Source organism: Tachysurus vachellii, chromosome 8 (assembly GCF_030014155.1).
Source record: "Tachysurus vachellii isolate PV-2020 chromosome 8, HZAU_Pvac_v1, whole genome shotgun sequence".
NCBI classification, from domain to species: Eukaryota; Metazoa; Chordata; class Actinopteri; order Siluriformes; family Bagridae; genus Tachysurus; species Tachysurus vachellii.
In genome coordinates, this window is record NC_083467.1 from 14,823,022 (window position 1) to 14,848,566 (window position 25,545).

General features: G+C 40.8%; 1 protein-coding gene across 1 annotated transcript in view; it reads left to right on the forward strand.

The window, feature by feature from the left end:
* The first annotated feature begins 740 nt into the window (after positions 1–740).
* The window catches only part of itgb5 (integrin, beta 5), a 41,680-nt gene continuing 16,875 nt past the window's right edge, over positions 741–25,545 (forward strand). The window contains exons 1-10 of the mRNA XM_060876458.1: positions 741–1,240; positions 1,411–1,496; positions 2,553–2,760; positions 2,900–3,149; positions 4,865–5,033; positions 5,580–5,741; positions 6,860–6,955; positions 7,043–7,132; positions 8,352–8,486; positions 12,113–12,542. Of these exons, the coding sequence (XP_060732441.1) occupies positions 1,159–1,240; positions 1,411–1,496; positions 2,553–2,760; positions 2,900–3,149; positions 4,865–5,033; positions 5,580–5,741; positions 6,860–6,955; positions 7,043–7,132; positions 8,352–8,486; positions 12,113–12,542 (1,708 nt within the window). The 5' untranslated portion in view covers positions 741–1,158. The remainder of the gene's footprint in view (positions 1,241–1,410; positions 1,497–2,552; positions 2,761–2,899; positions 3,150–4,864; positions 5,034–5,579; positions 5,742–6,859; positions 6,956–7,042; positions 7,133–8,351; positions 8,487–12,112; positions 12,543–25,545) is intronic.

Here is a 25,545-nt window from a genome sequence, read left to right on the forward strand (position 1 = left end):
CTATTAAAATACGACAAAAAAAATCAGCCATTACATGCAAACATTACATTTTTTTATTAGTATATGATAACATTTATAATATTCAGACATTCGTTTTTGTTCAGTTTACTATAATTCCATAAATTAGACCAATAAGAAAGCGCTTAACTTAATCCCCTCCCATTCAGAATTAAGGCCAACCTGTGTGGGAGGAGCTTAATATGTTAATTGTATGACAATGCAGCAGTTTTTGTAACGTGATTGGTGGTAAGGTTTGTGTGTAAAAATTCACTTGTGTGTCCATTTCACTGCTGTATGACCACAGGAAATAGAACTAACGTGGAGACCCGAGAAGTGTGCAATACCACTGCTAATATTATTAGTTCACTTGTGTCTGTTTAATGACGGTCACGTGAGCGGCCTGTTAATTCTACCTAATTACTAATGTAAAAGTTGGCTTAAAGTAAATGTCTTTCTGTATGACATGTAGTGCACTAACTAATCTACATTAGAATACATTAGAACTACACACACACAGGCGCAGAGCAACAGTAATTACGCACAGTAGCTGTAGTGTTTATAAATCAGCTGTTGTTCATAACTGTAATAATATAACTAATATAAGATGTGTATCCTGACCCTAATATATATTTAACACTAATATAATGCAACAAGAGCAGCAAACAGCTTGACATGGCACTGTTGTTAAAGTAGCGCCTCCTCTCCAGTGGGCGGAGTTAATAAAAAGCCCTCTCCAAACTTTCTGCACTGAAAACAGCCACACACTTAGATCTGTTGGATCCTTTACGTCTCTATTTACTGTTTTTCTTTCTTTCTTCCTTTCTTTTTTTTCCTTTTTAATAAAAGCATCCGGGATGTGTTTTGCGCGTATTTTTTTTAAGTGATACAGAGTTAAAACAGTGTTTTATTTCACTTTAATGGAAACGCACGACGGGATTGTGATGAGTCGATGTGGATTAATCCCTGTGCGTTTACAAAGAGCAGTTTCTCTGCGGGTTTGATCAGAGAGAACTCATCACTTTGCTATAGAGTCGGGATGGATCCAGAGAGAAGCTCTCCACTAATGCGCATAAGGCATAACGTTTATTGTTGGTGATTCAAGCTCAGATTGTTTCAGTGTTACATACAGGTCACCTTTCTCGACCCTTATTACTCATCATGTGGAGTTTTCAGCTTTGTTTCCACCTCGCACTTCTGTTAGCCGGGATTATTCTGCACATCTGTACTCACACAGCCAGAGGTGAGATCTGTACTCATTATGACATGTTTTAGAAATCCATCTGCATGCTGCATCTATTCGAAACACTTATTATACTTCGCGTCTGGTTATATCAAATGTATGTAGAAGCTCGTTGGACCTGTCTAACGACTTAATGTGCTGTAAATGTCTGTGCTTTTCCTGTGATTCAGGTCTTAATGTGTGTGTTAGTGGCAGTGCAACATCGTGTGAAGAATGTCTTCTGCTCCACCCGAGCTGCGCCTGGTGCGCTCAAGAGGTAAGGCATAGAAATGACACTCAGCAAATCACTTGTGTTAGCCTGTAGATACACACTACAATAAAATGTACTGTACATTGAAGTGGTACCCTGTTGAAAAAAGGGGTTCTCATAACTAATATATTAATTTCTCAAAACCTAATCTCAAACATAATCCTCATATTATAATTCTAGGCTCAGTATTTGGCTACTTACTGCATCCATAGAGCTTTTAATTCCATTTGGAAATTTCCATGTTGAGATTATTTATAAACTTACATACTTTTGAGTTTTTACATTTTATATTAAGTTCCTCCAAGAGAACAGGTCAAATTTCTGCATAATTTTAACTTTGTGATTGGCCGATTTAGATAAATGTTTGAATGAGATGTACAGATACTGTATTAGTGTATATAAAAGTACTCAGTATATATACTGTAGCGAATAAAGTGCTCAGTGAGTTTTTATAAGCGTGTTTTATGCTTATGTGCTATGCTTAGATGTTGTAGTCTATGTTGTGGGTATTCTCATTTTTTTTTGTTGTTTTTGACTGACCTTCACATTAGCACATTTATTAGGTACATATTAAAGCAAACTGTACTCAAAGTATATCGCACCATAATCACATTATTAGAGAATCACGATACTTAATGTCAGAGCAGATACAAGCATGAAACTCTATTGTGTTTTTTAGCATTTTTCCAAACCAATACACAATACAGTCCACTGACACGTTTTATGTTGTGCGGACATGAAGCTAATTGTCTTGAAAACTATTGCAGTACTGTCTCTGATCTGTTGCATGTACCTGGCAACACAAAACTTGATTTCTGAAATATCATCTCTGTATTATCAGCCAAACCCGGATATACCTACTGCTGAAAGAACTGAGCTCAAAATATTCTATGAGATTATGAAACTTGTTGCAGAAGAAATATTTTTTTTAATGGTACTGATGAGGTATTGACTGCACCTGATGCAGTGGTGCTTAGTGGCTGTTCAGAAGCCGTTAGTTAGCCTATTCTACCACATGCCTTCTACCTGCAGGAAGATAACTAACGTCTATGTTGTTTTCAGAATTTTGGAAGGGGAAGGACATTTATGTCGCAATGTGATTTGAGCCAGAACTTGCTGAAAAAGGGCTGCAAGGCTCATTATATCGAAAACCCAAGGAGTATCAGTTCTATCCTCAAGAACAAACCCTTGAGCTCCAAAGGCTTAATTTCTACCGGGTATGACGTCATCCAGATCCAGCCACAGAAGATTTCACTCAGTCTAAGGCCGGGTATGGCTTTTGTGTGGACGTATGGCTTAATAACGGAATTTGTCACATGTTAAACTTATACATTTACTGGAATGTCACTGCTTGGACAAATTGATCAGTCTGTATATTTGTGTTTTTTTTTTTTGTAAAACCTATTCAGGTCATCAGACATCTTTTGAGGTGCAGGTTCGCCCTGTTGAGGATTATCCTGTTGATCTGTACTACTTGATGGACCTTTCACTATCTATGAAGGATGACCTGGATACCATTCGCAATCTGGGAACAAAACTAGCTGAAGAGATGAAGAAGCTCACTAGTAACTTCCGTCTTGCATTTGGGACGTTTGTGGATAAGAACTTGTCTCCTTTTTCATACACTGCTCCCAAGTATAAGGAGAACCCCTGCAACGGGTAAGCAAGAAAGTCATCACTCAGTAGCACAAGCTTCTCTGTGATGTTTAAAGCTAATATTTTGTACTGCTTTGTTGTTATGTAGTTATCCTTGTGTTTACACCTGAAAAGCAAGAGCAAACCCTGATTAACAAAGAGGGTGTGTTGCAGTTAACTTCCAGCTTGCTAATGAAATGAATAAAAGTGTCAAAGCTCAGTGTTTAGGTGAAGTTATATAAAAATAATTTAGCTCTGCTGTCACCTGCATTTAAATGCCTTATTCATTTTATTAACAATGTCCTTCTCACGAGACCACAACATCTACTTTCCTGACACTATGAAACCTAAAACAGGAAGTGATGTAATACATTTAAACAGTTACATAAATCCACATCTAATCTCAGAAGTGGGTTGTTTGACATGGCAGATATGGTTCAGACAGCACCCGGGTTCACTTGAAGCAAACCTCAGAATATAATTTTGCAAGCAGACCAGCAGTCAGTCCTAGGTATTGATGCTGAGTTTGGGTACAGTATTAGGACTAAATGTTATTGAAGCACCATTTTCCTTCCTTACAAAAGTCCATATAAATAACTAACATGACTGAATCGGTTTGACATTTGAAGCAAAGAAAAGAAATGCATACCTTTTAGATTAAGCCTTCAAATCACTTATCAGACCAGACGAGGTAAATAAATAAATATTTGAAAAACTGTGAAAATGCTTCTTTGTCTAATCAGCCTGCCTTCAGCTAAACATTTATATAAATAAGTGGAATTGTGTCTGCCACAACAGAGAATCTGCTTCAGAAGCCAAGAAATGATCCCTGTAACCCTCTGCTTCATTTATTTTTGTTTGGCCTGCTAAAATACTTGGCTAGGTCTGCATCACTGGGTTGGGTGTGAAAACACTTTGTGGCAACATATTCTGTGTTATGAAGCTCCTGATGCTTGTTCTTCAAGTTATTTTAAAACGGCATTAAGTAGATAAATATTACGATGATGGGCTTTCAAATTACACGTTTCAGCAAATAGCACAATATGATGACACAGGAAAGCCACCAGACTGCACATTTGGCCCAGAGGGGCAATTACACTAGTGCCAACATGCATCAGTGCCCATGTAGGTTAGTCCTCTATTGTTATCTGTTGTGGGTGGCACTTAGTGTTTTGCCCATAACACACCACTGCCCAGTATGATAGGGACTCAGTGTATGTTTATTTACACCTTTGTTGGAACACATCTCTCTTCCTAGAATGTAGTACTAAATGAACAGTGTTCCTCATACAGCAGAGATGGTAAAAGTAATGAAAATCTTTACTTTAAAGGTAAAGATTTAACTTTTTTATCTTTAATTTAAAAGGTAAAGATACAATGATTAATCTTGATGAAATGATTAAAAGACCTACAGCTTCCAATTATTCACTCAGTGTAAAAATGGACCCTTACTGTAAAAATTACATACATGAATGACTAATTTCAAATCCCACACAGATCTATCTATACTCAAAAGTATATAAAATAAATAAGGTAAATAAAAACTAGTAATACAGGGACGTAAAGATCAGACTTAATTTAAGGAACAAATACATTTTTCTATGTGACTTTCCACTTCTGACATACAGTATATACAGTAGAAAGTGTGTGAAATGTTTGTTAAAAATGAAACCTCATTACAAAGGGATTATTCTGATATCCTGGTAAAACTCTCCCGGGGCTTCTTGATGCCGTTGCAGATACAAGCCATTCCCAAACTGTGTCCCTTCCTTTGGGTTCCGCAATCACTTATCTCTGACTGACAAAGTGGACCGTTTCAATGAGGAGGTGCAGAAGCAGGTGGTGTCAAGGAACAGGGACGCGCCTGAGGGTGGATTTGATGCTATTCTACAGGCTGCTGTCTGCAAGGTAAGTTATTTGTCATGACAGACATTCTGTCCCACTGTCTACCTATGTTATTTACACACCGAATTATATCCCAGCTCTACAAGTCAGTAGAGATCATGCACTTTATTTGGGCAAATGTTATTGTAAGAGTGAGGGTTAAAAGACTTGTTTGGTCGGTGTGGGAGTGGCCCACTCATATCTCTTTGTGATACTGGTTTGCTCTGCACAGTCACTTAAATCTCTCTGGTAATACGGTCAGGTTTGTGTAGCTTTGTGTGAACAATAACAAGACTTTTGCCTTGTTTGCTTGCTTTTCATCTCATCTTTTGACCAAAGCACATGTTAATTGTCCATTTGTTTTTGTTTGATACTATGCCTTTAAAAATAATATTTTGATGAAAGCCATAGAAATAAAGGAAAAATAGTGTTGTAATCCTTGTCCTGTATGCAATAACATGGTTATTGTATCTTACAATTCTTGTGATCTGTGCCTTAATTTTTTTGTAATGTGATGGAAATAAATGATCAGAGAAGCCCCTAAAGCTAGTTTCTTCTCATTTTTCCTAGGAGAGAATTGGTTGGAGGAAAGAGGCCTATCACTTGCTGGTCTTTGCTACAGATGACGTACCTCACCTGGCTTTGGATGGCAGACTGGCAGGCCTCGTTCAGCCTCACGATGGACAGTGCCACCTGAATGATGAAAATGAGTACAGTGCTTCAACCAAGATGGTAAGAGGCGCCTCAATCTAGCACAGATTCTAGAATTATTTCTTAACTCTGATGCCCCAACCGGCAGTAAAACATCTGTTCAATGCAGGCTTTCATGGGCACATATGAACACCATTGTTGAGTTAGAATTTACTAAAACACTTGGCTCTTGCTGGATTACACTCCAGCTGAGATCTTGAGATCTGATTTTAGATGCTTGCCTTATTAGCTAGAAGTACTTGAGGACATGTTTGCTTTCAAAGACTTTTTCAGTTCACCACCGGGTTTGTTCTGCCTATTGATCGTAAACAAACCCTGAAACAACCATTTATTGTATCTGTCCGTCACTGATTTAGTTCACAGATGACCTATGATTTTTTTCAGAATCAGGAACATGGAGATATGTGAAAACAGTGACTGTGTGGACAAACATAGCTAAAAGGTTCATGGATGGCTTTTTGTTAATATTACAGACAAAAAGGGATGTGTTTATGGGACATGGGACTGAGCAGCACAACAGAGCTTTGACTAACTAATTCTTGCTAATGAATGCATGATATCTCCATCTCTGTTGGATATAAACTTTGGTTATGTTACTTGAATGATTCTGTTTTAATGCATTGATAATAATTTAAAAGCTTTATAAACATAAATGTAAAATGGTGAATATAATGTCAGATTATTTTTGCATAGTTCATAGATGTTCTCTGAAGACAGGTGTCTGTAGTCAGATCAGACTTTTTCTGTTTTAAAATAAACTTTAAAAGTCAAGAAAAGCCTAATACATTACACCACAATACAATGTCATTAATTGCATTTAAATGTTATTTATAAACATTTATATTCATACACATTGGCAATAGTTTCAGAATAAAATAAGAAACAAGAAATAAGATGGAATAAGATATAATTTGTGTGTGATTTTTAACTGTAACTTCCTCGCACACCCACTCATGTGTCCAGTTTTAATAAGACCCTTCAGATAAGTGGATGGAATGGGTCCTGTAAACAAAGCAAGAGAATGCAGTGAGCTGTCATTTCCTTTTACTAACTGTGGACAAAAAGAGTGCTTGTAATGGTAGGATGAATGTATTTAACATGCTCACACATGGCCTCCTATATGTTTCTTTTTTCCTCAGGACTATCCATCATTAGCTCTCCTTGGGGAGAAGCTGGCTGAAAACAATATTTTCCTTATTTTTGCGGTGACCAAAAGACATTATGTTCTTTATAAGGTATTGTAAGGTAATCAGCTTAGTAGCATATCTTGAATCATGCATTATGTATATTTTTTAATGCACACCATTTCTATTTTTTTCTAGAACTTCACTGCATTGATACCAGGAACTACAGTGGAGATTCTTGACCAAAGCTCAAAAAATATAATCCAGCTGATTGTCAATGCATATAATGTAAGTTTCTGACTTTTATTTAACATGTATGTTTGCACATGCATGCACAAACTAACTGTAATTTTTTCCTTAAAAAGGAATAAAAATTCTAGCAAACATATATATAAACGTGATCAATCTAGGTTAACGTAGCTAACAAAGTGAATGTTAACTAAACAAAGTACTGTAAGCTGGGCAAAAGTAACTAACTAGTAAAAATGTTAGCTAAATACCATAATATAAAACAATTAAGTGAATATTTTAACTTCAAGTTGGGACATTTTAGTTTTGTTTTATTTGTATAGTGCTTTTAGTGGAAACCTTTATAAAGCCTGTTTCAGCTTCACACAAAATCTGAGACCACAGATATACCAGAGACTACAAGTAGTCAACGCTGATGTGTCCTAGGAAATGCTACTCCAATTTAAACTTTAAACATTTTAATAGGAAACAGGAAAGTTTTGTTAACAGAAGACAAGATACAAAAGATCAGTACTTCATGGATAGTTTGCGCTTTTCTAACAATTATCACGTTAAACTGCTACTTTGAAACACCCCAGTGAGAATAGTAGAGGGTAAAATACAGTGTGTTAAGTTGCTTTTAAACACACCAGATGTCTGCGCTATGCTTCTAGGTCAGTTTGTAAATTTTAAGTCAGTGTTATTAGAATGAGTATAAGATCCTAATTTTTTGCATATTATGGAATGTATTTGATGGATTATTTTGGACAAGCGAACTCTGATGTTACCAAAAAAAGGAGAGAAAAGGCTTGAAGCAGACTGGGTTTTTAAGTAAATCTTTCACAATTTGACCCCCAGTTTACTGAACTTAAGGGAACTGTAAAATGGTTTATGATTATGTACAGGACTGTTTGCATTTGTTACCAGATCACTCAGTACTGTTATGTTTATTAAGCAAAAGCCTTCAAGGGAATGTTTAGAAATATGGGGAAATCTTTGAAACACCACAGAGAAGGATTTTATTGCTGATTTAAATGAATTGAACATGACAGAACAATTTAGATAGAACTGTTAGAACATGAGTAGTATAATTTGTTTGTCCATGCTATTACAGTAAGCTCTGAACTATTTTATCTGGTCACTTTCAATCATTTTTCTTCATGGAACCAAATTGAGATTCATAATTGGTTTTTGTAGCAATATTTGAGAATTAAGTCACATAACGTATACCTGCCTTTTAACAAACCTATAGTTTTTTCCCCCTCCGGTCTACATGTAGAACATCCGCTCTAAGGTGGAGCTGAGTGTATGGGATCATCCTGAGGACCTCAGCCTGGCCTTCACTGCCACATGTCAGGATGGCAAGCCGCTTTCAGGCCTGAGCAAATGTGCTGACTTAAAAATTGGAGACACGGTGAGATTGATGTTACTCATTAACTTTTGCTGTTACATGTTTTAATCTTTCCCTCTAGTTGCTTGGAGGAAGATTAAGTGTCAGATGAGTGCTCTGACTTTAATTTCATAATCTCATGATCTCAGTTTAGACTCTGGCAAGATTAAGTTTCCGAGAACACTATTTTCAAACTTCAGTTAAAAGAGGCAAGGGTGGTTAATGGACACCATTTTCTAGCAATACCATTAAATTAAAGATGAGAAGGTCAGACATGTGCAGTGTACCTAGAGATTTGAAAGGAGTGATTGAGCGGATTTAACAGTTGTTTGATATTTGTTGGTTTGTATTTTATTCTGAATATTTATGGAGCATAACCAATGGCCAAAGCTTTGTACTTAACATAAGCTCAGAGCATGAGCCAGACATTGCAGACACCAATGTTGTTGTGGTTTTCTGCAAATCTACATCCAAGTAAAGTTGTGTCATTTTGGCAAGTACTAGCTGTTCTGTGCCTTCACGCTGATAACGGGAATGACCCTGATCAGTCTGCTTGGGGTTGCAACTGTCTCAGCCAGCATTTCTTTTTCAGTCTTGGAATTTAATAAATTTGGAATGAGAACAATGTTAAAATATCTGAGTAACTGTTTTAAATATTAGACATAGTACAAGCTTATCAAATGTAGAGTTGGCAATAAAAATGGCAATAAATTTACTTGAACTGGCTTAAACTGGAATGATGACTTTAAAAACATTAAAAAATTCTCTGTACTACCTATTGTTATACCACTACTTGGTACATGCCACCACGCAGTGAGTTGCCCTCTAAGGATTCATCCCTCAAGCTCTACTTTGGCTTCTTTAACGTAACTGAATGTAGGCTCAGACAAAAAAGACTGAATAGCCTGAGTGAATGGTAAATCTCAACAATTGCTAGCCAGTGGAATAAGCTTGGCTCTGTCTGTTTTTTTCATGGGAAAAACATGCCAGTTTGTCCTCTAAAGCAGGGCACAGCATAGGCAGGAGCCCATGTGTAATTTGCAGCTCTACAGCAGGCTCTCTGAGGAGCCTGACACTGCATCTCAATGGCCTCGCACAATAGTGGAGAGTCCTTTCTGAGCAGAGAAGAGCCTTAGTAACAAGCTTTTGCATGGATTCTAAAGCTAAGCTTGGATCCTTTTCACCACAGTAGGATTCAAGTCTGTGAGTCTACTAAAAGAGCCCCTATATCCTATAAAGGTTTGGTAATACGATGCATTCACTTATTGGTTGATGTATTTTGCTTCTGCATTTTTATCTTTCTCACTCTCTAATCTGTAATGTTATGTGTTTTTATATATATATATATAAACATCTTTAATGTTTTTATATCTGTAAATGTTTTATCACACTGGGACATGTAATTGAAGGTTAGACTACATTAAACAGCATGACGAGCCAAGGTTTTCGAGTTGAGGTTATAACAGCCAGGCCGGGGGAAAAAAAAATCTGGAATGGGATGTTCAGAAAGCACAGATGGGTATGATATAGTGTATCTTAGTGAGTAGAAATTTTCAGCAAGAAAAAAAATTATTGTACATAGTGGCATTATTGTTCATAAACTCAAATCTTGTCTGTGATTGAACTTCATGGCTGTATAAAATTTGAGACCCCTGCTTCAGAGACATACAAACCTTTAGGACCTTAAAGCAAAAGCTGTTACTGACTAACGGCAAAAAATTGTTTTTATCTAACCTCTTTGTACATGTTCAGACAGGGTTTCAGGCAGTGCCACTAAAATTGAATTTGATGCAAGGACATAACCCAATTAAAACATGCATACCCAAGAAAAAAAAGGAAGTGACAAATTCTGTCCTCTCTTTACCATGTGGACCTACACAGTCCACTGCCTTTGTCCTCTTCCCCTATCCCACCTCCTTTGTGGCCTTTATTTGCCTCTTAGATGCTACCATTTTTGCCACGCTGCGCCCTCGTGATTCAAATACCCTGCTAATCCAATTCTGCATTTCATTACGTTGTTAACGAATCACTGTTTTTGTTGACTTCCGTCCGCTCTGATTTGAATCAAGTATGCTTGTGACTAACCTCTTTAATCACTTGCCTCTTTAGACATTATTTCCAGTCATTCATTTATCTTTGTTATCTAAGCACAAATAGCTAGTTCTTCTAGATTCAAAGCAGAGGCTTGGTATCTCTGTGTTCTTCTTTGGTTCCTATAGTAAAAAGTATTTGATTGGACAGTAAAATGTGCAGACTCTATTCTTCTTTCAAGTTAGTTTTACTGGTATAATTATTGTCAATCCTAAATGTCATGATGTATGTCATGGAATGTGAAATTGTGTTGAAATGTTTTCTAATACGTAGAATGTTTGCCTTATTAAGGATACATAGAAATCAGGGTTGCCAAATTTGATTCAGTATTTCTAATTAAATTACATAGGCCAATAATTCCCGTCTTTTAACTATGGGGAATAGAGCTTTCAGTTACTCTGCACCTCAGCTCTGGAACTCACTTCCATCTGAACTCCGTAATATTGATTCTCTTGCATTATTTAAATCTCAGCTTAAAACACATCTGTTTAGTTTAGCTTACTCTACATCATAATTTGTACTGCTGGTCCAATTTGTATTGCTATGTAACGATTCGATTTTGATTTTTTTTTTTTTTTTTTTTTTGTACGGTGACCTTGAGTGTTCAGAAAGGCACCTTTAAATAAAATGTATTATTATTATTATTATTAATAATAATAATAATAATAATAATACTCATAGATCAGTTCTATAGGAAACAATTTATTTTTTCCCTGTACAGGGAGAGATTGAATGTTTCATTTGTCATCTTACTTAAACTGAATCTTCGGTCTGCTTGGTATTATTGGCAAGCTTCACCATGCCACATGCCTAAAGATACATCACTCATTAGTGAACCAAAATCTCAGCTCAAAGGGCAGGAAAGCTTTGTGGTTTTGAAGGTGTTTTTATTCTCTAACTGTCACCTTGGGGCTTTAAAACCATCCTAATGACTAGGCCATCCTAATGACATATACATGTGATTCTTTACAGTTGTGTAAGTGTTGTGCATACAGCAACATTTCAGCAATGCTTCTGGTGTAGACCACTATTTATGTCATTTGTTACAGATATTCATAGTTATGACAGAGTAAAGCTATCACAATTCCTGTAGTATAAGGACTTGACAAAATGCCTCTATGCAAATCGTGTCTGAACAGGCACAGCTAGTGTCAGCTGTTTCTCATGTCAGGACTTACTTCCTTACTCAGACCAATCAAAAGGGTGGGGTTCCTGTCGTCTGCAGTAATTATGTGTTATTTATGTTGAACCCATCAGAGAGCTGGTCCTGATGCCTCACAGTGAGGAAAGATTAAGATCACGCATAAGAAACTGAGACAGACAAAGCTTCACATAACACATCCCTTAAGTCATTGTATTTTACAACTGTCAAAAATGAATTATTGCTTCCTTCCGATGTCAATTAACAATTCTTTTATTCTCATGCTTAACCAGAAGCCATTAGTTGTGTTTTAATTGTGTTTATTTATTTACTTAATTATTTGCTTTCTTTAGCTTAACCTAACATATTTGTTAATACATCAAATTAAAATTAAAAGGGAACTCCTCTCTCTTTTCAGGTTTCCTTTAACATAAGCGTGGCTGCTCATAGCTGTCCTCCTCCAGGCACCACGAAAAGTTTCACCATTAAACCAGTGGGATTTAAAGATAGTCTGGAAGTCTCTGTGGATTATCAGTGTGATTGCACATGCACACGCTTCTCTCAGGCCAACAGCAACCACTGCAGTAATGCGGGTACCTACACGTGCGGTACATGCCACTGTGACCCAGGCTATCATGGCACCAACTGTGAGTGCTCGGAAGATGAAGTAGGCAGCCTGAACCTGGCCGCCTGTCGTGAAGCTAAAGGCAAACAGGTGTGCAGTGGGCGTGGGGAATGTAGCTGTAACTACTGCCGGTGCTATGAGTCCGAGTTTGGCAAAATCTACGGCAAGTTCTGCGAGTGTGATGACTTTTCCTGCGCTCGCCATAAGGGCATCCTGTGTTCAGGTGAGTGCTGTGGAATATATTCAGTATATCTGCTCTCAGCATGTAAGAGTATATCTCGCTTCTGTAAAAGGCTGAACTTTGATGGTTGAAACTGAGCACAGCTATATGAAAGAAGCTATAAAGCTGGAAGCTTATAACCATTTTCAAACCGGAGCCGGTTCTTAGTGGACATTGCACTTGCATAGCTGGGTCAGTCTGTATATCTGTGGCAAATAATGAATTACATTCTTAACTGTTAGTAAAAAAAAAAATATATATTCACATGCCATTATTAACTATTGCAAACGTAATTATTATATGGGTTTCAAAATGTCTCTGAAGGTTGAACCCTCTCTCACATTCTCTCAGCATGTGAGAGAGGGTTTAATTTCTTCAACTTGCTTCAGTGTCTTTTATTTGTAAAATTCTAGGGTCCTTGAAAGCAAATATCTACTGATGTAAATATTTACTGATGCAAATCACATGTTGTAGGTTTTTATGGATAGTCATAGATCTAGCCACACATGCGCGTATATACAGTATCAGGGCTCGATATTAACGCTCGTCCGGGTTAAAAAAGATTGCAAAGCACTGTTGCAATTTTTCCCCAAAATTTCATAATTGCAGTTTTGCATTGTAAAAGCATTTATGCATTGCTAGTTGGTATCCAGCCTTCTCACTTCACTGCTGAATAGCTGTGTTGCTATAGCTATATAGCTGACGCAGTACACAGTGAAATGAGACAACGTTTATCCAGGACCATGGCGCTACATAAAACAAAGACAGAGATTAGGACTTAAGTAAGTAGTCCTATCTGTGCAACCTGGTGCAAACAGTGCAGGACAAAAGAAAAAAAGACAGTGCAGGACAAAAGACAGGGCAAACAAACAATACAAGACATTACACAAAAGGTAATACACAAAAGCAGCGCCGATTAGTGTACATACTGTATAATCTACAGTACAGTGCATGTGCAGAAATGAATGGAATGAACACTTAATATAGTAGCAGCAGTTATATGAGGTATTGTAATGTATTGTGCAAAGCAGCAATTGCATGTGCAAAGTGCAAAAACAGTGTGTTACAGTGAGTTGCTTCTGGGTCTTAGACAGCATCCGACCACTGTAAAACACAGTAATAATTTGAATGTTGACATTTTAATCACAATTAAATGAGCAGTTGTAATACTAAAGTGTATGTACCTCTCAGCGATGTTTTGAATATACACAACAGCTAACCGGAAATAACATAGAGCCTGTGATATGCAGGTGTGTCTGAACCACTCCTGAACTCTCCCATTGTGTGTATTGGCTTGTGGCCAAAGTACATAGCAAAAAAATGTTTTAAGTAATACTTCCAGTGTCTGAAACTATTTAAATCACAAAATATTTAACCTAAAGCCAATTTAGGAAAACACATTTGATGCAACAACAGTGCCATTCAGGGTGTAATGTTTTTTGTTTGTTTGTTTTTTTGCTGGAATAGTTTTCAGTACTTAAATAATATGAAGTGGAAAATGAACACAGTAAGAAATACAATTCATTCATCATTTTCATTGTACCTCATGTACATGAAAACAGATGCATAAACTCTGCACTTAAGGCATACGTATGTTTGTATCAATATTTTTCCAATAGTTTGATCAACCAAGTTGTTCCTTAGACAAAAGTATTGTGTCCCCTTCATGTACCTCTTTCTAAATGAGCTTTAGCTTCATGTATTATTTGCATGCTGGCCTGTGTGTACCAACATGAAGATTCATTAAAAAAAAAAAAACAGACTAAATGTCAAAACACATTTCAAAATGTCACACATGGATGCATTATACTTGGACAAAGGTGGATTTGTTCTATATTTCACCTGTTTTGTTTCAAGTGTAATGTTTAGGAATGATGGAGAATGTTTATGGTACTATGCTGCCACTGTAAATGAGTCAGAGCAGATTAATGAGTGGGTTTTTATTTATTTATTTATTTGTTTATTTATTTGTTTATTTATTTGTTTATTTTTAAGCAAAAGTTTCTCTTCATATCAACTGTCCACTTCTCCAATCCCTGTATTGCAGCATGAAGTAAAGCTGGATGCCCAAACATCTGCTGAGAGCATGCAAAATGGTTCATCTGAAGCCTAGTAAATATTGTAGATGCTGCAGGCTGCCTGTTAGCTTCCTAACTTGCCAAACTCAAGCCCTTTGTGGCCTCCCACCCGACAGAATGGCCACTATGCCACAGTGGGCGCTTTGTAACAAGCTGAATTCTGTTTATCTGTGTGAACAATTGCTGCTCTTTAACCTATAAAGCTCTGTGTTTTCCTTTAGCCAAAAACTGCCAGCTTGATCAACAAGATTGTTATTTGTTAGGGAGTGGGCAGCCGGCAGGCTTGTACAAGTGCTGAGGGGTTGAGAAGCATTAATTAAACGGTAGCGGTTCAGCAAGTCCTTTCCTGCTGCCTCACCCATGGCAAAACCCTTATCCCACTGTAAAGACTAAATCACTCTTTCCCACCTTTATGCAATGGTGCACTAATTGTCAGGAATGCTATAAACTCCTTGATAATAATTTTGAGAAAGTTAGTGTTGATGGGAAAGTTCTCCATGCAGCCTTGTTAAATGCCTTGTAAGTGTACTTTGTGGCTTTTTGGTTTGGCTTTGTACAGATGAGACTGGCTTAATGGGGTATAAGTGAGAAACAGATTTGAGAGAAAATCCCATCCTTTAGAACACTCATGAAGTAATCTCAGGTTTGGCATATGTCAGGTTGTTTAATTGGATGTCATTTTACTGCCATTTTTTAGTTACTTCTCAACTCCGTATAAATGTGGGCTTTTAAAACCGTAAAAACTCAGACTCACATGGCATTTAGCAGTGTGGTTGTGGTGAGATATAAACAAAGGTTAACTGTTGACTGTCCAATGTTAGCACTAAACAGTGATAGCGAACTGAAATAAACGTTCTTCAGGACTCTCTGGACTTAATCTGATAACTTAAACTGAAAACAAAATACTGAATCTTTGTTTTTTTATTATTATTATTCATTAGATTTAGGGAACCTTTATAAAAATGAATAATTGAGATTTCTCACTTACATTACTCTGTGGTAGATACATTTCCAAACTAATAAGATTAAAGTTCACCATTGAACATATTATTTTTCATACAAATATTATCTTACAAGCCACATATGGCTGACAAAGATCAGCTTTATGTACTATGTGTAATATGTCCATGGCTAGTTTTGCGTAAGACAGTGCATGCAGTAATTCTTACATTTCATACATTAAATCTATGTTTAATAATTGCCATTAATCAAGCATTAATCTGTAAGTTTAAATTTCAAGCATAAATTCGTTCTTTCTCACAGCAAGGGAGCTCAGTAGTTATTATCGAATCTTAACCTCTGCATAGCCTCGCTACGAAGGAGACAATATTTTTCCATAGTATTGCATACGCAAGAATTATATTGTTTAAATTTTTGACTGTTTCACCCACTTTCTGTAGCCTGCTCATATTTGTCTGCAGTCTGTTGTAGCAGTGTTTAGCATGTGCTCATACAGTTTGATTTTAAATGAGCATTTTAAATGTGATTGCTTGGTTTAGTTTTACACAAAGGACACACTGCACTCCATACCCTGCCATTGCTCCTGTCAGAGCTGCATTTTGATCACAAACAAAGGCAACACTGTGTACTTTGTGTACACCATTGTGGTATTCCTGTTCTCCTTTGTTTAAATAAATATAGATTTATAAGATTTAGTCATCCTATGATGAGTATTGCAGATTGGTTCAGTCTTATTTTTTTTAGGAGGACATGACGTTGTCCTCACCACAACTTCCATTTTACTTTAATGCATTGGTTGTGGTGTTTCTGGCTGGTCGGTGGATTGCCAATATTCTTTGGCCAATAGTCTCTGTTTTTAAAGAAGAGTAATTTTCCTTTCAGACCGGTAAAATAAAAAAACACGTAGCAATGAAATCCATGACACCTATCATGCCACCGTTTGTTTCTCAGGTATGTAGAAACTCACAATAGTCTACATTTCAGCCAATCCAGCAATGGCTGTGAACCGACTCTGGAACCAGAATATGAATCATTTTGGAGGAAAAGAGATATTAGAGAACCAAAGGCGTTAACTGTTGCAGGAATGAGGCATGTGCTCAGAGTTAGAGATGTAACCAAATATATTACTCCGATTGAACGCAACTAGTTTTGAGAGATTTATGAATGCTCATCATGTTTAAGATCTGCCTCCATATTTTCAATGACATTCAATGAAAGTCAGGAAACTGTGAAGGTTCTTTCAAAAGCCTCAGATTGCATTTCATGAAGTATCTGATGGTGTATTTTGGATCAGTGTCCTGTTATAGAGCCATACCTCTTGCAGTTTCAGTTTCTGTGTCAAATTTGCTTCCAGAATTTGCTGATATTTATCAGAATATTTGAAGCACTATGCAAATATGGATGCATGTATCATATTTCACCACTACTTCAAGGCTTTGGGGCATTGAAGCTAGGAGTTTAGATATTTTTAATATATATATATATATATATATATATATATATATATATATATATATATATATATATATATATATTTAAGATATTTTTAATCAGTTTTGGCATGATTAAATCCAAATATCTGTTCTAAGTGTATATATAAGTGTTGAACTTAACTGAAGCTAGAACTGTGTATGTCAGTTGTTCACTGTTCATGACAGTGTCAGGTTTTGTATTCCAGCAGTGTCTCTGTCTCCTGTTATTAGAAGGGTTAAATTGTACACTTGGGCGTGCATGCATGTGTTGGCATGTCTCTTTGCAGTAATTCTGCAAAAACAAAATTTTCATGTGCCTTTTGGAAATTGTAATACATCGTCAGACATCTGTTGCTGATTTACAGTGTAATGCCACAATCATTCTGTAATTTCTAACAACAGAAATAGTATGCCTTTGCTTTCAACTTTTCAGATTATTTGGTAGAATTGAAGAGGGCATCTGTCTTTCTGTCTTTCTGTCTGTCTGTCTGTCTGTCTGTCTGTCTGTCTGGGTGTATGAATTTTCTGAATACGTGTTTGTGCACACGTTTGCCACACATCCAGCATGAGTTTCCATGTTAAGATTAGGATTAGTGGTTGAAATGTTGTTACTTTTATTAACCCAGGATCTGTTTTGTTTTTAAAGTTTGGTTTATTTTAGTACTCAAAACAAGATTCCTTCTCTGTGTCTACACAAAGGAAGCATGCTGGAGTTGGCTTGAAACCACTAATCGTATTTGTCTTTTGCATTCTTGCTTGTAGTTCAGAAACATGCTTTTTAATGTTTAATCTATTAAATATAAAACAATAAGAAAAAAGTTGACGCAAAAATACTTCAGATTTCCTGATTCTCTTACAGATTATTTAAAACATTGGTTCAGAGCTTTGTATTTTGTGTTCCCTTTCGATACTCCACTCATACTGCGTATGGGGAAAAGCTCCTTTTTTCCTCAATACTGAAGCCTTTTTTCAATAACGCAGTGCAACTGCACTGCCATTGGTTTAATCTGTAAACTTTTTTAAAACCAATGACGGCGCTGCGTAGCTGCGCGAGCCTGTGGCGATGCAGCGCGCCAAAGCCCGCTAAAAAGGGGCGGGGCGTATAGCTATATAAGCAGGCAAATCGCCAGAGGAAATCAGATCTTACTCCTTCAGCGACGACTTCACTTCGCTGAATTTCTTCTGAACGCCTTCGCTGGATTTTTCGCCGTTGAATAGGCACCGCAGCGGACCAGCTGAGACCGCCGACCGCTTGCAGCGCCGGCGCTCTATAGACAGCCGTTTCGTGCGCCGTTCTCGGGTTGCCGGCTTCCTGCTTGCAGCCGCTTCTCAGCGATCTCCTGCCGCCATCCGGCGATCACAAAAAAGAGCTTTCCAGCGGTTTTCACCGCTCTAAAAGAGCATTCCTACAAAAAACGCCGTTTTAACGGCGGCGGCCATGCCGCGTCACAACTGTGGCATATGCAGAGTCCCTCTGCATGAGAATGACGGCCATGATGAGTGCGTTTCCTGCCTGGGTAAATCCCACGCTGAAACTGCACTCACTGAGTCCTCATGCTGCTTCTGTGAGAGCATGAGTCTCGCCTCTCTGCGCTCTCGGATCGCTTTCTTTAATGAAAGTGACCCCGCCCCTCACGCCCCCCCGTCCTTTTCCTCCCGCGAGCCGGCCAGGAAGCGACAGCGGGGTAGAGGGGCTCAGCGCCCGGGTTTGGGTGAGCTCACGCCGGCTCGGCGCCCGCGTGCCTCACCCTCCCCAACGAGAGAGCCGTCCCCCGTCCTCTTCTCACGCCCAGAGCAGCGTCCCTCAGCTGAAGTGAGTGACCTCGTCTCATTTGGCGGATCGGAGGACGAGCCGCTTGATGACTCCATGTCACTCGCGGCTTCTGAAACGGAAGACTGGGCCGGTGATTCTAACCCCGCCCACTTGCCGTCGCGAGAGCCCATCGACGCCAAAGCTGGGATGGATGCCGAGCTTCTCCGCATCCTCTCCAGAGCCGTCGAAGATCTCCATCTGGAGTGGGCCCCCCCTGAGGAGCCGACGCGCAGCAGGCTGGACGAGTGGTTCCTGCCGGGAAGCCGCCAGGCCCCCCGCCAGCGTTCTGCCCCGTTCTTCCCTGAGGTGCACGATGAGCTCACAAAGTCGTGGCGCGCCCCCTACTCGGCCCGCCTACGCACTTCCTCTGCAGCTCTCGGCGCAGTAGACGGCTCTCAGGAGAAGGGCTATGAGCAATTGCCGCCCCTGGATGAGGCCGTGGCTGCTCATCTCTGCCCCCCCGCGGCTGTGGGGTGGAAAAGCAAGAGAGCCCTTCCTTCAAAGCCCTGCAGGATGACATCTGCCATGGCTGGCAGAGCGTACACTTCTGCGGGCCAAGCTGCTTCAGCACTACACACCATGGCCATTCTACAGGTGTTCCAGGCAAAGCTTCTCCGTTCCCTGGATGAGTCGAGCCCTAGTGAACCTGCTTTTTGCGACCTCCGCAGCGCCACAGATCTGGCCCTGCGCGCCACAAAAACCACGGCCCAAGCCATTGGACGATCCATGGCCAACCTGGTTGTGCTGGAGCGCCACCTCTGGCTTAATCTCACTGAGATTAAGGAGAGCGACAAAGTGGCCTTTCTAGATGCCCCAGTCTCTCCATCCGGTCTCTTCGGGCCGGCTGTAGAAGGGTTTACGGAGCGCTTCACCGCAGCACAGAAGTCGTCCCAGGCTATGCGGCACTTCCTGCCCAAGCGCTCCACCTCCGCCCCGAGTCGCCCCAGGACTGCGCCGACTCAGCGCCAGAGCAAACCTGTCCCTTCTGCCCCCCAGGTGGCGCCCCCTAAGGAGCAGCACCCAGCTCGCCCCACCAAGCGTGCTAAACCGCCTGGACGTCAGGGCCCCCGGCAGAGGATTGTGCTGGACCCGACGCCCTCTAAATCCTCCTGATCGTTTGGGAAGGAAGAGGAAAGAGCAAAGTCCCGCCACGGCTGGACCACCCCAGAAGCTCTCTCGCCTGCCGGCTATGCGACCTGGGCCCACCGTTGTTGCGTCCACGCAAAGCACTGTTATGACAAACACAATAAAGATTTCACATTTTCTAAAAGAGAGCAATTTTCCTCTTCCACACTTGTCAGTGTTCAGGCCCCTAATCAGTGGCCTGCCACCCGACATTATCCAGCCCCTTGTCACGCGGGCCGAGGCCTGGCAGGCCATCCCCGGAGTGTCCAAGTGGGTGTTGGGAATAATAAAATGCGGCTACTCACTGCAGTTCGCCCGGAGACCCCCACGTTTTCGCGGGGTGATTCCCACTTTGGTAAAGCCGGACGACGCCCAGGTCCTCCGCACCGAAGTGCTGACGCTGTTGAGGAAGGGAGCCATAGAGATGGTTCCTCCCTCAGAAAGCGGGTCGGGGTTCTACAGCCGTTATTTCCTTGTCCCCAAGAAAGATGCTGGTCTCAGACCCATCTTAGACCTCAGACTCCTGAACCTCTCCCTCATGAAACGGAAGTTCAGGATGTTGACACTGAAGCAGATCCTCACGCAGATTTGCCCCGAGGACTGGTTCTTCTCGCTGGATCTGAAAGACGCTTACTTTCACATCCAGATAGCCCCACATCACAGACGATTCTTGAGATTCGCGTTCGAGGGTGTGGCTTACCAATATGCAGTCCTTCCCTTTGGGCTGTCTCTAGCTCCACGCACTTTCACGAAGTGCATGAACGCGGCACTTTCCCCTCTGAGACAGATGGGAATCCGCATTCTGAACTATCTCGACGACTGGCTCATTCTAGCCCAGTCGCGAACCGAGCTAGACCACCACAGATCTGTGCTCCTGAGCCACTTAGAGTGCCTAGGACTCAGGGTCAATTTTGCCAAGAGCTCACTGCTCCCCAGCCAACGTATTATGTTCCTGGGAGTGGTTTTCGACTCAGTCCGCATGAGGGCGGTCATATCACCAGAACGCGCTCTGGTACTTCAGCAGCTCGCGGCCTCTGTCAGGAACAAGGCCTGTTTCCCTCTGAAGTTCTTTCAGAGGATGCTAGGGCTGATGGCTTCCGCCTCCCCAGTTTTACAGCTTGGCCTCCTACGAATGCGGCCCCTGCAATACTGGCTGAAACTCCGGGTCCCACCTCACGCTTGGCGGCACGGCCGCTTTCGCGTCAGAGTCAACCAGGCCTGTCTAGCAGCCCTGGAGCCTTGGATGAACCCTGTTTGGTTCAGCCGTGGAGTACCCCTACAGGCGGTTTCCAGAAGGACGGTGGTCTCAACAGATGCGTCCAACCTGGGTTGGGGCGCTCTGTGCGAGGGCAGACCAGCCTTCGGCTCGTGGTCGCACGAGGACAGCCATCTCCATATCAACTGCCTCGAGATGCTGGCAGTAGAACGAGCCCTTCGATCGTTTCAGGCGATCCTGGAAGGGCGCCACGTCTTAGTCCAGTCGGACAGCATGACAGTGGTGTCCTACATAAATCACCAAGGTGGCATTTCGTCCAGCCGCCTCTACATGCTGGCAAAGCGCCTCTTGGAATGGGCATTACCCAGGTTGCAATCGCTCAAGGCGACACACATACCTGGCAAGTCGAATCTGGGAGCAGACATGCTTTCGCGGAGCAACGTCCCCTCGGACGAGTGGATGCTCCATCCCCAGACGGTTCTCAAAATCTGGGAGATTTTCGGGAAGGCAGAGGTCGACCTCTTCGCCTCAGAAAGCAACTCTCATTGCCCAACTTATTTTTCAAAGGACACAGATGCGCTGGCCCACGACTGGCCCAGCCTCCTTCTTTACGCTTTTCCCCCGATCGCTCTGGTCCCTCAGGTCATCAGACGAGTCAGGGAAGACAGGCACAGAGTCCTCCTGGTGGCCCCACTCTGGAGGAGCCAAGTTTGGTCCTCGGAGCTATTCAGGCTTTCCATGAAAGCCCCATGGCCGATCCCCCTGAGGCGAGACCTCCTCTCTCAGGCGAACAGGACAATCTGGCACCCGCAGCCAGAACTCTGGGCTCTGCACGTATGGTCCCTCGATGGGAGCCTCTGAGCCTCCCCAAGGACGTGCTACATACCATTGCTCAAGCGAGGGCCCCGTCTACGAGACGCCTCTACGCCCAGAAATGGTCAGTCTTCGTTGACTGGTGCTCCGCACGGAACGAAGACCCTGTTGAGTGTGACGTATCTCCGATACTGTCATTCCTCCAAGAGCGTCTGGACAAGGGTCTCACCCCTTCCACGCTCAAGGTGTACGTAGCAGCCATCGCAGCATTTCATGCTCCTATTGCTGGCCAATCAGTGGGTCGAAACGGCCTCGTCGTACGTTTCCTGAGAGGTGCTAGGCGGTTGAAGCCCCCACGTCCTCTCACCGCTCCCACTTGGGACCTTCACACGGTCCTTGAAGCGCTCAAAGGGCCTCCCTTTGAACCGCTGCGGTCAGCTGGCCTTCGGCCCCTAACGCTCAAAACCGCTCTGCTACTTGCTCTAGCATCAGTCAAGCGTGTTGGCGATTTGCAGGCCCTCTCGGTGAGCCCTGCATGCCTTGAGTTTGGGCCCAATGACTCAAAGGTCATTTTAAAACCCAGGCACGGCTACGTACCTAAAGTTCTCTCAACGCCATTTAGAGCGCAGGTAGTTTCTCTCTCGGCTCTGCCTCTGTTGTCAGGTGAGCAAGAGCTGAATTTACTCTGCCCAGTGAGGGCTTTGAGGGTATACACTGAGCGGTCACAGCCGTTCAGGCAATCTGACCAGCTTTTTGTCTGCTTTGGTGGCCGCACCAAGGGGTCTTCGGTCTCAAAGCAACGCCTCTCGCGTTGGATAGTCGACGCTATTGCTCTATGTTACTCTTCTATGGGTCTTGAGTGCCCCATAGGAGTAAGAGCCCACTCCACTAGAGGGATGGCCTCTTCATGGGCCTGGTCTGGTGGTGTCTCTATCAAGGACATCTGTGAGGCGGCCAGTTGGTCCTCGCCGTCCACTTTTGTCAGATTCTATAACCTGGACATCCCGACCTTGCACGCTCGGGTTCTTTCGGTTTGATACGACGGCCTCTTCAGACTCCGTCATCATACCACCTCCGGGGAGCTTGCTCCCTCTTAGCAGTGTTGCGTCAAGGGTTCGACGGCTCCGGCCCTCTCACTTATCCTCTGGGCCCCAGGGTGCTCAAGATAAGTCTTATCGTTCCCTACCGTGGCACGGCGCGGTTGAATTCGTTCCCCATACGCAGTATGAGTGGAGTATCGAAAGGGAACGTACTCGGTTACGAACGTAACCTCGGTTCCCTGAGATACGGAACGAGTACTGCGTTATATGCCGTGCCACGATGCTGCGGCTTCAGTGTCGTCGCTTCAGTCGTATGACCTGATTTCCTCTGGCGATTTGCCTGCTTATATAGCTATACGCCCCGCCCCTTTTTAGCGGGCTTTGGCGCGCTGCATCGCCACAGGCTCGCGCAGCTACGCAGCGCCGTCATTGGTTTTAAAAAAGTTTACAGATTAAACCAATGGCAGTGCAGTTGCACTGCGTTATTGAAAAAAGGCTTCAGTATTGAGGAAAAAAGGAGCTTTTCCCCATACGCAGTACTCGTTCCGTATCTCAGGGAACCGAGGTTACGTTCGTAACCGAGTACGTTTTAAGCTTCCAGCACTTTAGCCCAGCTGTGTAAACACAACACGAGACGGAGACCTTTAGGGAAATTCAAACATCTGAATTAGCCTGCTACTGGGAAAATTTTAAATGGCAGCTGTTTTTTTATTTGTTGTTGTTGTTTGCTGTTCATACTGATTTTTTCATCACTATTTTAACACCAGCATGTTCATAGCTACATTTAATCATATGGAGTCTCCATAAAAAAAAGTCTTTATTTTCTTGCAGAAAATTAGCGAACGGTTAACGAATTGACACACAAGACTTCTTCCATAAATGTTACATAAAATATTGCATCATTAGTTATACATTTTTCTTTATTAAAAATCAGAAGGTTTTAAGTGAGCAGCTACAGTACAAGCTCCCAGTCTTAGAAATGATGACATCCGATAAGTGCATTGATATAAACCTGTGATTTAAATGATAGCCAGTGCTTTTCTTATATAAAATAAATCAACACCTACGGAAACATCAACCAAGATGAACTGTTGCTCCTGGTTTCCCTTCTTTTTTTTTCTTCCCAAATTTTCCACGTGCTACAGGCTTATTTTTAGGCCACATTAATTAGCAGAGCTGCTCTGGCTAACAGATGTGAAGAGACGATACATTTCGCATATAAACGTGAGTTTTTTTTATTTTATATTGCTGATGCTTTTGCAAACAGGACTAGATAATTAGAACACTGTTCTGTGGTTTCATTTAGAAGATATATTGAATATGTCTGGGTTTTATTACTATATTTTATTATATATAAATTAAAGGTTGCTTTTTTTTAATATTGCTGAGAGCAAGAATAAAAATTTAATGACAGTTTCTTTTTCCATGTGTCTTCCCAAGGAGCAATATAAAAAAATAAACCCAGCATGTTCCCATACATGCATACTCAAAACATGTCTTCTCAGCATAAGCAGCCTGTCTGTGGAAAAAACATGACCCCACTCCTATTACACTATTGTCTAAGTTGTCTTTACTGTATATAAATCTCCTTACTTGGGTCTTATAATACAATAAATATGATTTGTATTTGTCCTGCTTTTTTATCTAATACTCTGACATATATAAAGGGGTTGGACACTGAGCTATATGTTCCATGACACTATTTTACTGTTATAATAATAATTTTATAATTGTAAGGTAATTTTAATTTTACCCTTTCTTACATTAGACTGTCATTCTGTCATTTTGTCATTTTGTGTCAATCTCAGACACAAAAAATATACAAATAGTATAAATATGATTTTATTATTAAATATAAGTCTATTATAAGATTAGTCAGAACACTGTTGGGTTTCAATGTGAGAAATGGGAGGAGTGTGAGCCCCCTACTGTGCATACAATTTGCACCTCTACACAATAACACTGGTATAGAAATAAATCATACAACACAACTAAAGCTTTTATGATGGTATACAACTGGCACAAGAAATATTAAAGCTACACATGTAAACCTAGTAGGTTAAAAACATGACCTATTTATGAAAAATGTAGAATTAAAGTAGAGATCAACAGTTGCTGATAAGCTTAAAAGCCTTTTCAGGTTCTGTTTTTACTAGAAGAGCAAAAATTAACAGAACATTTGTATCAATATGTCAATATTTTCTAAAATAGAACTGTTGTATTTAAAAAAAAAAATAATAATAATATTCATGCGCTAATACAGAATAATGGCATAGCTATGATTTGGCCTAACGCATGAGCCCGAAGGATCAGAACCTCATAATCACCTGATGTGGTCCTATCTCTCCTTCCCCTGTATTTCTTGACTGTGAGAATACTGTCAGAGCACCCATACAAGAAAAAATATTATACAGTGCATTTTCACCGATGAATCTAACTAATTCCTTCTCCATTTGTAGCTAAAATAAAAAATAAGCACTCTACCATTA